This window comes from Oenanthe melanoleuca, chromosome 4 (genome assembly GCF_029582105.1).
Source record: "Oenanthe melanoleuca isolate GR-GAL-2019-014 chromosome 4, OMel1.0, whole genome shotgun sequence".
Taxonomy (NCBI): Eukaryota; Metazoa; Chordata; class Aves; order Passeriformes; family Muscicapidae; genus Oenanthe; species Oenanthe melanoleuca.
This window is the reverse complement of record NC_079337.1, coordinates 38,063,759-38,076,522: the sequence shown is the minus strand read 5'-3', so window position 1 is coordinate 38,076,522 and position 12,764 is coordinate 38,063,759. Positions and strand designations below refer to the sequence as shown.

The following is a 12,764-nucleotide window of genomic DNA, read 5'->3' as shown; positions in this document are numbered from 1 at the left end:
ACTTTAAATTCTGTTCAGTTTGACTCTTGGTAATGTTTCACGCCATATCTGCCTCTCTGCATCATTTGTTACCTGTCAGTCCCCTTTCTAATCTGTTCTTCCTTTGTATTTTACCTTCTTCTGCCTGCCTAGAACACATTTGAGGCACTCAAAAATCAAGCACATTTTCTGTTTAATCACTACGTGATAATTCATGACAAAAAAACTTATACCAAACTTGACAAAACGTGAAACATCTAAAGCTGTACAGAAGCAAAAAAATGATTAGGGTCCTTAGGAGAACCAAACTTCTCCCTAATATTTCCTTGACTTGCCACCTAATTTTTTTTTTAATTAAGTAATTTCAATTATTTAGAAAGCAAATGAGGAAAAAGTTCTTTCCCTATTTTTTATTTTGTGTCTACAGATTACTGCATACAAATACATCTTCAACAATAGAGCATTCATTATATAAGCTTATTTTATAAGTAGCACTGTTATCAAAGTGTTCCTACAAGGACCATACTATTTTCTGCTACACTGATATGGGAAAAGCACTTACTTCCTTTTTATTTCATATTTAGATACTATATAGGGGCCATATTTCTCCTATTGAAGCTCTTGATGCAGAGCTCACATCACTTGCAAGGAACTGTCTTGAGAGGAAGAATGTGGAAATAAATGTACAGCAGGATAAGAAATTTGCTGAAAATAAATGGATAAAGATTTATTTTTAAAATAGCAAAACAGATACCTAAGACGCTCTAGAAAACTGACAAGGAACACACAAACACTGTCTCCAGAAGTCAGACTGTTAGGTGGGTAGAACACAATTGCACAAAAGAGAGAATGACTAACAGATGTCACATAAACTTCACTATATATTTAGTAGAAGGGAGTTTTCAAAGCTGTATGTGTAGAATTCTGTTCCCTAGGATGCAAGAAAATGCAGTGATGACTGACAAGTAATGAACTTTGCCTATGTCAACATTTTCCTTCTGATTTGGTATAGTATTTTGTTGTTATTACTTCAGCCTGATTTTTACTCTTGTGAAAACTATCTGTGAAATTTAAACCATCCTAATCCACTATATCACATTTTCCTCCTGTTCTTAATTCCTGTGTTTTTCTTTTCACTCATCACAACCATCTTCCTTGTCACCTTTTAATCTCTTTTTCTTGACCTTTCTGCTCTATTCACTTTTCCATCTTAACCTCCTTTTCTTGTCATTATCTGATTTAGAGTGGAGCTGTAAGATTCATATGAAAGACAGTTTCTCCTCTCACACATCCAGCAAGCTACATAATAACAAAGGGCATTGAAATTTATTAAATCTCATCAAGCGTGCATATAATTTTCAAATGCTCCTTATTCTCAACAAACATTAATCAGTTCTCACATTCCTTGTGGACTTTAAAGGAATTTGGGGACATACTCATGGTCTTGGTGACTTCTGAAAAGGTTAGTGCCAGATACTGTGAATTCTCTGAGCTCTACTTAATATGCTACTCTTGCTAGAATAGCTTTATGCAAGACTCAAAACCCAAGTCAATTATTGGGGAAAAAAGTAAACAGTCATACATGTATATTTGTGGGAAATAATGTATTTGAAATAAATTACTTGAAATAAAGAATTTCAAATTTGACATGTGATTTTATTACTACAGAATCACAAGGAAACACTAATTGAAAAGATAGCCTGGGAAAGTTTTTATTTTCAGATGTAGGAAAGAATTTATGTGTATGAGACACAGATATCTTCTTGTCACTGGTCTACCTAATTATGGTTCAAACATGAAAACTCTCCTGTGCAGTATGGGAAACTCATAATTTTATTCTCTGTTAGGCTTGAGGTGGCAGGGGATCTGCAGTCCTAATCCTCAGACTAGAATATAAGAAGCACTTCTTAAACCAGTGTAAGGATAAAGGGCTGCTCATCAAGCACATCTGAAGTTACCACAGAGTAAGATTAATGCCAGCTGAAGATAATTTCACAACTGCACAATTCAAAGCTGTGAAGCAAACATGTTCCACTAAATGAATTAATAATTTAAACATTATGTTTCCAAATTTGGGGATTTTATATTAAAATCTGATTTTATGACTATGATTATACAGTATACAAACTAAATTAAGAGAAACCAGCACAGCTGTTCCAATAATGGGCTGCAAGAGTCGAAAAAAAAAGGATTTGTGGATTTAGGAAAGAAATACAACTCCATGAGTAGCAAAGAACACAACATCTTGATCACATGCAGAATGACAGTACAGACACTTTAGGCCTCCATCTTAATCTTTGGATCCTGGGACCAAAACATCAACATTCCAGCATCCATTTATTACAAAATAAGAATTACAAAAAGCCTAAATTTGATAGATGTGAAGAAAATATGACCCCAGGCAAAGCAATGTAGAGATGATGGATATCCAGTCTGCAAGGAGCCTACAAAGACAGATCTGACAGGTATGAACTGCCACATTAAGGCCAGTATGGAGCTAATGACAAGACATCCAGCTTGAAATGAGAGAGGAAGGTGAGGAGGAGGGAGGCAGCATGAAGGCATGCATGCAAACAGGAGCTCAGGTTTACTGCTATTCCTCCATACAGGGAGATGAGAAAACTCTACTGTTATTTATGCCTTTCCATGAGGGAAAAGCTTATCTGCCACCACAAGTGACCAGGTGGACTGGACCCAGAGGGATATATCTCTCAGCATGGTAGAAAACCCAGTTACTTCTACAGGCTATGAACTGGTACAAAGTAAAAACCCAACGTGCCTGTTTGAAGCCAGCCATACATTTCACTTTATGGAATTTCATACAGAAGTATTCCACATGTATGGGAATTGACTCTTCAATGCATGGATAGAATGAAGTGCTCAGACCATGGCTGTAGCCAAAAAGAAACAATAACACAGAATAGTGACCCAAAATTTCTGCAGAAATGAAAACCTTTTATTGCCTCTATCACTTCCTGTTACAATCCCCCAAAAGCCTTTTCACTCTGTGAACCCCCATAGTAAATGTAGTGTAGCAATGTTTTAATTTAGATGTCCAAGCAAAATTTCCATTGGCCTGAAGATACGAAAAGATTTACCACTCAGAAATATTTATAGCACTATCAAAAAAGAAAAAAAAAAAAAGAAAAAAAGGCAGAAAAACAAAGCTTGAAACAAATGTGTTCTCTTGGCTCTACCATTTCCTCTTTTGGCTTTAAAAAGCTCAATGACAACAAGTACTGGCTCTCAAGTCCGTAAGTTGACACTTTACAAACTAATTTCAGAAAGCATCAAGGAACTTTCTGAGAAATTACCCCTATTTTACATCTCTGCCTCACTTGATGCATTTATTTGCCAGTGACGGAATAAGCAATCACTCACAGTTTGGCCTGCAGCCCTGACTCTCAGCCCTAAGCACTAAATCAACAGACAGGAGAGACAGGACTCTTCAGCCTCTTTCATTCCTCCCCTATCCCATCTCTAACTGCACACTCTTCTAGCTTTATCCTCTCTGTAGATGTTAACATACTGAAGTCATCTTTCATAGCCATGCATGGAATCCATTTGTCTCCCCAGTCCACCATTCAGTTTTTATTATGAACAGAAGCAGCTCATACATCTCAGTATATGAGCTATGGAAAGATATAAAAGCAGTTATGGACCCTCTACAGTATCTTCCTTTCCATGAGGCTGAAACTCCTTGTGAAGGCCTCTTGCTCACCTTAATCATTATTATAAAGAATTTAAGTCTCCTACTTTGCAACTGAACTAGTTGAAGACAAGGTTTCTACACTATGGACTTGTAGTGCCTGAGCAAGCAGTCTGCTGCCAATAACCAAGGCTGATTTGTCCCTGGAGAATCACAATTACCCTTTGTCTCTAGATCTGTAACTCATCTACAGGCCATGACCCACAAGGGGCCAATTTCACATAGATGAATACCTCAGAGCATGTGTGCATATCACTGAGTGTGAACTAAATATACTCCTAATCAAATAAAAGTGAAATGTTTTTCTTTATACCACTTTGCAGCTAATAGAATAACTTTAAAAGTCAACATATCCTTGTCACCTGGAACCTGAAAACCAATTAACTTCTTATTGTTACTTAAAGAAGTTACTAGTATAGCAATAAGAGATTATAATACTACTTAGCGCTTACAGTGCTTTTCATCTTCAAAGCAGTTTTGCTAACATAAACTAATTAATCTTCCCAAAATGCCTGTGAGGTAGGTAGGTGTTATTATTCCTGTATTACACAAGGTAAAAAAAAAAAACACCTCTGGCAGAAGGTTATGTGCTTAGCTCAAGGCCACAAAATTATCCAGAACATACTGGCACCGTATGCTGCTTACAGCAGTTATCCACTGAAATCAGGCAGACACTGCAGGTGGCCATGTTTCAGCATAACAAAAAAGGATCTGTCATGATGACAATCAGGACATCTTACACTGCAGCCAGGAAACATGAAACACTAATTCTAATATCTGCCTCAGATTTTGAGAGACACTGCTTGCACTGTCACTGAATGGTAATTAATTTGCTCATTGGGAGATCACAAAGTCACTATTATATTATTTCATATTTTCATATAAATACCTTGCAAAGCAAGCTGATTCAGTTCTATTGAGAAGCACACTACTCAATAGGCAGAATCAGCTGATCAGTAAAGCCCAGGCAGTGGAAAATCAAAACGTTTTTAGGTATCTATCCTTCCACTGCTTCAGACAGGTAAAAGTAATCAAACTTTAGGTTTAAAAACATGACAACCTAAATCCTTTCATCCTACAGTTGACATTTACTGCGACTAAAAAGATTAAACATTTTGCTCTCCAAATGATTCACGTTGGGCAGCTAGTATTTAAAGCAATAGACTTTGGAGTCATATTACATCAGGATAGTAGTTGCAATTAAAGTACTGGTTTCTAAGGTCTTAAAAATGTATCCTTGACAGTGTTTAATATCTTATGTAATAAAATAAAATTGTCAAAGCATACAAATCACTGTTTCAGGTCCCTCTTTCGCTGAATGCTGATATTTTTCTAGCACCTAAATCTAATTTTCATGGGAATAGCAGTTGAACAATAGCTGTGATATATCCACACACTGTAATATACTGCACATGGCATTACTTTTCAGCACCCAGGAATGGGTTGTCCAGCATACTGTGAAGGAAAGGAATTCTTTTTCTTTACTTATTTGGTACATTCACCCTCTCTTCTAACAGCTTCAAGGAGATATTAGGGCATTTAATCTAATTTAGGCACTTAAGATTCCAGAAGAGCAAAGGTACAAAACTGTTCATAGGAATGGTTTCTCCTGCAAAACTGAAAGGGATAGAATGAAATTAAATTGATCTTGAGACTTGGCTGACAGTGAACTGTTGTGATTGATAAACACAGTGAAGTCATTCTCACTGCCATCTAAGACGACCAAATAACTTTACCCGCAGTCTAAATCATGTTTGACTTAAACTTCCAAAAAGTAAAAATTTAACAAAACCTGCACAACTTCTTCAGGCCTTCTAATAGAAAAAGGTCTCCCACAATTCAGTTTTCCAATTTACACAGTTTGCAAACAGTGCTGGGATGATTTTGTAAGAAAAGATGAACATGCACAAACCTACACTGAATTGTGCCACCCATGCCTGTGGGTCAGCTTCTGTTCCTGTACAAAATCTCATTGACATAACACATGGATCTCTATGCATGTTCTGGATTACAAAAATCTTTGAAATGGAGCAGTGACTATTTTAGAGGTATTTAATAGTCCTCTCTTCCCTTTAATATGTATCCCATGGTAAATAAAACACAGTTTTTGCATTTTTCATACTAAATGAATACAAAATTTTTCAGTTATTGCAAGTCCAGGTTTGATTCATGATGTCTTTTCAATTATATTAATATTGTTAAAATATTACCTCAATTTTTCTTTTCCAAAAGCAATTTAAAAATACTGCTTACTTTCTGTATTTCTACTGTCCTTCCCATCCACACTTTCAGATATTTTTGCATAGCAGTCTCCTATGTACTTAATACCATTTCACACAGGAAGTGATATGAAATTTCTAGACACAGGAACTTTTCTCTGTACAACAGAGAAATTCAACTTCATACTGTCAGCTTTAATCTTGAATTGAGCAAGAGATTTGGGCATAATGCAATACATAATCATAGAATCAATCAGAGAATGGTATGGCTTGGAAGGGACCTTAAAAATCATCTAGTTTTAACCTCTCACCAGTGACCTCAGTCTAACTACAAGCATTGAGGTTGCTGAATTCAAATAGAGAAGTACATTTAAATCAAGTAGAGGAGCACATTTAAATCAGGCTGCTCTGTATAGCTGGATAGTTCAAAGCATCTTCACCAACACAAACAGGAGACATTCTATCATCACACCTTTAAAGTAAAAAGTCTTTCATGGAACTTCAGCCCATGTAAAGCATGGGATTAGGTATCTTCTCAAAGATTAACACAAAATTGAGTGTCTTTTTTGAAAATCCTTTCAAGGAAAAAAGGCTCATAGCCTTCACTTACATGGTTCTCCTGAGAGGTTTATAAACAAAAAGAAAATAAAGAACTAATTTAAAAATTCTAAACATAGTAGGCAAAATAATCCTCATCTAAAAAATTTAAAACAAAACCAGTTTTGCAACATGTGAAGGAGTTTGAGAAAAAGAGGAGACTGCACTATACTGAAAACATGTTGCCTAGATGTAACTCCAATTTCCTGAAATAGCTTACTTGCTCTTCTAGTCCTGTCAGTTGGGTTTCAACAAGATAGCCCCCAGGTATATAATAATTTCCTGTTCAAATACTTTACAATATGTTTTAAATGCTGTTTCGAGAATTATAATGACAAACATATATATTTTTGGGCTCATATTTCTATTTCTGTAATTAATCTAAAACAACAGAAATTAAAAAATATCATTAGACTGCAACAGACAATTGGAGAATCTTCTCTCCACGAGAATAAAGCTACCACTTAATCAAACACACCTATCTCCAACAGCAGCATCAGTTTCTGTATTCCTACCACTGGATTTTGGGAAAGAGGAAGCACAAAAACTTAAAACAACTCAGGAAAAAGAGACAGGGAAGTTCTGATTCACTAGCAGAAAGCTTTCCAGGGATTTACTCTAAAATATCAGGGCCCTGGCAGCCAGCGGGGCCAGCCCTGACTTGCATCAGGGACAGCATCACAGCCAGCAAGGGAGGGATTGTCCTGCTGTTCTCTGAGCTGGGGCAGCCTCACCTCCACTACTGGGGCAGCTTTGGGTGCCACAAGGTAAGAAAGAGGTTAAACTGTTGGGGAGTGTCCCAGGCAGGGCCGTGAGGATGGTGAATTCAGGGCCTTGAGGGGAAGCCGTGTGAGGAGGGGCTGAGGCCACTTGGTCTGTTCAGCCTGGAGGAGACTGAGGGGAGACCTCACTGTGGTCTCACCTTCCTCATGAGGGGAAGAGGAGGGGCAGGCACTGATCCCTTCTCTGTGTGACAGTGACAGGGCCCGAGGGAATGGCCTGGAGCTGTGTCAGGAGAGGATTAGGCTGGATATCAGGAAAAGGTTGCTCACCCACAGGGCAGCTGGGCACTGGAACAGCTCCCCAGGGATGTGACACAGCACCAAACCTGACAGAGCTCGGGAAGCGTTTGGACAGGACCCTCAAGCACACAGTGTGACTCTTGGGGTGTCCTCCACAAGGCCAGGAGTTGAACTCAGTGATCCTGATGGGTCTCTTTTAACTCAGAAACATCTATGATTTTATGATTTTAATTCCTCCACATTTAAGGCTTGAGAATCTTGCATAACTACTCCAGTAACTTTCCAGCTGACAGTGGATATTTCATATTGTTGTTTTATAGAGTCAGGACAGAAACTGAAATACTGGTCATGATTAATTTTTTTAATTCATTCCCAATTAAAGGAATTTATTAAAGGCATTTATTATTTTATTTATATTTTTATTTACAGAATAATTTCCTGTTGAATTTAGAGGCTGTCAATTACATTGTCAACAAAGCCATATATCTTATACTATTTTTAGGCAGAGAAAAAAATTACCTACAGGGAAGCATCTTTTATATATTATTTAAAAACCTTTGAAATGACCTTGAGGACCTTTTCCACAAAATACTTCCAATGTCAGAAGCTATAAATTCTCAGTCAAAGATGAATCAAAGGAATACACTACCTAAAACAAGCCCTTTATTACCTGACCCTTGCAAACCTGCAGCTAGTCCCCAAAGGGGCCAGACCAGTCTGCAGTGCAGGAGGCCAATAAGCTATACAAAAAGAATTGAAAGGACAATGAGGCAAATTAAATGGGCCCAGAAGACAGTGCTGAGACCACTGAAAGGTGAAGAGGGTATTATCCATCCTAGACTGCCATTTTAGGCCTGTAGATATGCAATTTATTGCATATTTGGCAATATGTATTAGCTAAATACTGTGTGCTTTTCTGAAAAAAGTGAAAAGGAATAAAAATGAAGCCCCAGTGCACCATCATATGTGACATGCCAGACCATATAACTTCTTCTAGTTTGTTACTGCTATTTAAAAAAGAATAATATTCTAGTCAGGCAATAGTTTATGAATTAATTAAATAAATTGTGCCTGTTCTGACATAATTTAATCCCTAGTACTAAGACAGCGCCTACACTACAGGTCTTAGAAAACTTCCTCTTGATTTTACCTCATTAAGTAATGATGTCAAGGTGACTAATGACTTAAAAACTAGAAAACAGTGATAACCTGAAGTTTCAACACATCACAGAAACCCAAAATAAACAGCAGAAAGTAGAGTAGCAGCAAGCCTCAGTTACATGTACATAAGAGAAATATTTTTATTTCCCTTGAAAACATTAGTAGGCAAAGAAGTCAACACCATCTGCCCAGCTCTAATTTTAATGTAAAGTTATTCTAAATGGAACAGAGAAAACACATCAATGGAAAAAACTATTTAGATATTCTAAAATTAAAACTAAGGACTGTCTCACCAGGAATAAGATTTCTAAATCTAATTTTGTTTCCACATAAAATAGGAGATAGCTTTAAAGAGAAAACTGAGTCATAGGTTCATAGATCTTGGTCTGGCTTTATCCTTTTAGATAGCTGGGCTACACCACTCTACACATTGCATAGCCTTTTTTTTTCCTTTACATTAAATAGCTTAGTTGTGGTGTGGAAACGTAGAAGTAACAGTTCCAGACATTACAGTTTTAAATCCAATAGTGATGCATAAGTGCTGAACCCTGATTGGAGCTAAGATCAATCACTCAGAATCCCTGAGATCTAAAGGGATCTCTTGAGATCATCTAGTCCAAACCCTGTGCTCAAGCACAGTCAGCTACAGTAAGGTGCAAAAGAACCATATTCAGTCAAGTTTTGAGCATCTTGATGGATATTTAGACTTCTCATGTCACTCCAGTCCTGAACTCAAAAACTCAACTGTGAGCTTTAGCAAACTACTACCATCTGGTTATACATCAAAGACAACCACTAAAAAAATCATTCAACAAACCCAAACACACAAATTGTGAACTAATTTGCCTTACTCACTGAACAGTGCTTTGTTACTGCCCTTGGAAGTTAAAATATAAAAGTGCTGAGCTAATGAATTATGTGTATCCTCATCCATACATACTATGTTTCCACAAATCTATTCATAGGGCTTGGCCTTCTTGGAACACTTGTATTTGTCTATTTTTTCACATTTTTTAAGCTACATTTTTAGATATACTGGAATGGCAAACTTTTGGGCAACCTATTAACGAGCCAAATATCTGGGGGTCTGTTTTTAAATTGTAAGGCCTGAATGCTTCACACTTGACTCTGCAATATTGCCGCTGACCCACTGCCCAAGACAGGCCATTTACTTCCTGTGCATCATATATTATTTATTCCAAAGATGGTACACAATGCTGCCCCATCTTTGTAAAATATTTGTGGAGATACAAGGAAAATGTACTATGTGTGTAGAGTATTACCAAAACTGATGAAACTGGTAAAGTAACATACTCTTCCTGCAGCAAGAATGCCTTGGAACTAATGAATTACACACTCTGAATTCAAACAACTTGCCTACCTTGTCTGGTATACTCATCTGCTTCTCTGTGGACCAAATCTTTTACCCGGTTTCCATACAGCAACCTAGAGGAATCATGATCAAAAGCTTTCAAGGTTTCACTGGAGCTGTAAGACTTCTGAGTAGGCACTCTGCACTCCTCATTCTCTGCAGAAGAGTTTGTATAGCGGCGTTCCTTGTCCCGTCTGCTCTTTGTCAGGGAGCAGTAAGGCCTCCGTTCCTTCACATCCATACTTCATTCCTTCTCTGCACACATCAGTCCAGCTCCTTTGGAATTCTTCTCTACATTCAGCTTACATTCACCTATAATAAAATTAGAAAGACAACCACTGATGTGTTACAATGATCTCTAATTGCTGTAATTGATCCCCAGCTGTCTGGAACAGAAAGATCTGCTCAGCAATGGGTGAGAAGCACTTCTGTAAGACTTGTCAGAGTTCCATGCATGATCTACCCTGATCTGAAACATTAGCAAAAAAATTCTTGTGAAAAACATCAACACAATACTACTCAGTTTTATACAGCAGATTAAAAGATCAAAAGCAGAGAGTGATTGGAGCAGAGAATGGATTGGAAAAATAGTAGTTTTTCAGCTTTAGAAATATGTTAGCTGCCTAAGGTCTATCTATAAGTAAGTTAGTTTTTTCTTTGTCTGAGAAGCCTGCATTTAATGGCAATCTGGCTTTCTTCTGCTTGTTGGAAACTTGTGGTTTTAATGTTTGGGGTTTTAATGTCTGGGATTTTATAATTTTTTGTATACTTAAGACTTCTATAATTTTTATTGTAATTTCAATTCTAAGAAAATTATTCTCATTAGAGAATATGTACACATAATTTCACAGCAAGCTACAGAAATAACACAGGTGATGTGCAGGAAGGTTTACCCAAGGCAGTATATTATATGTAAGCTGTGCTGGAAGGCAAGAAAATATTTGATTTATAAATGAAAGTCAGAAAATAGCTTTTTTGCCCTCAAATTTTAAGGAATATTACTGTAAGAATCATATTTTTATTACTATTTATTTTGCTTTAATATTTCATTGACATATTTTCAAAACAAGACTTCTCAGTTTTATTTCTTGGATCCTGCACCCTCAACTAAAATGTCTACATTTCTGACAGAAAGAAAGCCTGGAAATTTTGCTTTTGCTTTTTAACGAGAAGTGCTAAAATAAAGAATATAATTTTTTATCCTTAAACAGATAAGCATTCTCATATCACACAGCAACAAATCTCACAAAGCAAGAGCAAACTCCATTTGCACTCTTTTCAGCAAAAATAAGGTTGCTTTATAACTCTTCACCTTATTTAAACACTTAATAGCAAATTAATTCGTTGTCACTCCTTAAAATATTTTTAGAGAGTATTTACCGCAGAGCCATAACTCAAGTTTGTGAACAAGAGACAGTCCTTAATAATTTTGTTTTGCAATTTTCCAAAAAGGTTTTTCCATTTCTTGGCCTATGTGAAGTTCAGCTTAGACTCGAGGATAAAGCTCCAAAGCCTTCCATTTAAGGAAATAATCTTATTTTATACTTCCAAATTTTAAATGGTTAAATGAAATTTTTACATGATCCAAAAAGAACCCCAAAAAAAACCAAAACAAAAAAAGCCCCGAACAGTTTACTAAATTTATGACTGTTAGGATGCCTGCATGCCCAGGTAGCACATCTTTCTAGCTTATATGAAACACTCAGATTTTAAACCATTTGATTTACTAATAAATGCAAGTATTTTCCAGGAAAAATTGGTTTACTAGACAAATTATAAACTCTGTGTTTTATTAATACTAAACTGAATAGTGATTTTTTAAAACAATTACTAAGAAGTACACATGGGAATTCTTTTGCAGTGTAAAGCCTATCTCCCCTTTCATCTGAGCACATCAAGACTTTAAAGGGCCACTAATTCCTAGAGTCTCTAAACTGCACCATGGGAAAACTGACACATACTATTCACCATCAGGAATGTTCACCAACAAAGAAATAATTTTTATTTTTATCCAAGTTTCAAAAATCCTTTATAATGTTAAAAAACAAAAAAACAGTACAACAAAAGCCAAGCCAACAACCCAAACTCTTATTTGCACAATACACTGTTACTATACCATGCTAAAATCCTCAAAGATTTAATCTGTGCTGTAGCATGAAGCAGTACTGATCTGCTTCCCACGGAAGTCAATGAATTTAATAAAACTTCAAAAAGCAGTTCTCTGGGTTATCTATTGCCTCTCCAGGCAAAGACTGAAAAGGTTAAAAAAATGCAAGCTGTTTAACAGCACTGCTTTATGGAGACACTTCAGCAGTGATTATCCTACCAGAATAATGAGGACTACGGGATTATTTGTGGGCATTTTTGAAAAAAAAAAAAAAAAAAAAACCAAACAACAAAACAAACCTTTTAGGTTTTAAGAACATGATCTTTCTGAATCTGGCATTATACAAAACACCTGTTTACTTTCAGCAGCTTTTAACTTTAAAAATTTATAGTATCTCTCAGCAAGTCTCAGGAAACACTTAACATCCTCAGGCTTGTGTCTTTGAATTTATTTCATCAATGAATTAATACACATATCTAAAAGAAGACAGAATAAAAGCTATCTTAAAGATCTGTCTACAAATAAATGTTCTTTACTGTGATCAGACAACAAGCAGAAAGGGATAAGACAAGCATATTTGTAAAACACAGAAACAAAT

General features: G+C 36.3%; 1 protein-coding gene across 1 annotated transcript in view; it reads right to left on the bottom strand.

The window, feature by feature from the left end:
• TENM3 (teneurin transmembrane protein 3) overlaps window positions 1-12,764 on the bottom strand; it is a 347,891-nt gene that overhangs the window by 301,256 nt on the left and 33,871 nt on the right. The window contains exon 2 of the mRNA XM_056490446.1: window positions 10,069-10,371. Within this exon, the coding sequence (XP_056346421.1) occupies window positions 10,069-10,300 (232 nt within the window). The 5' untranslated portion in view covers window positions 10,301-10,371. The remainder of the gene's footprint in view (window positions 1-10,068; window positions 10,372-12,764) is intronic.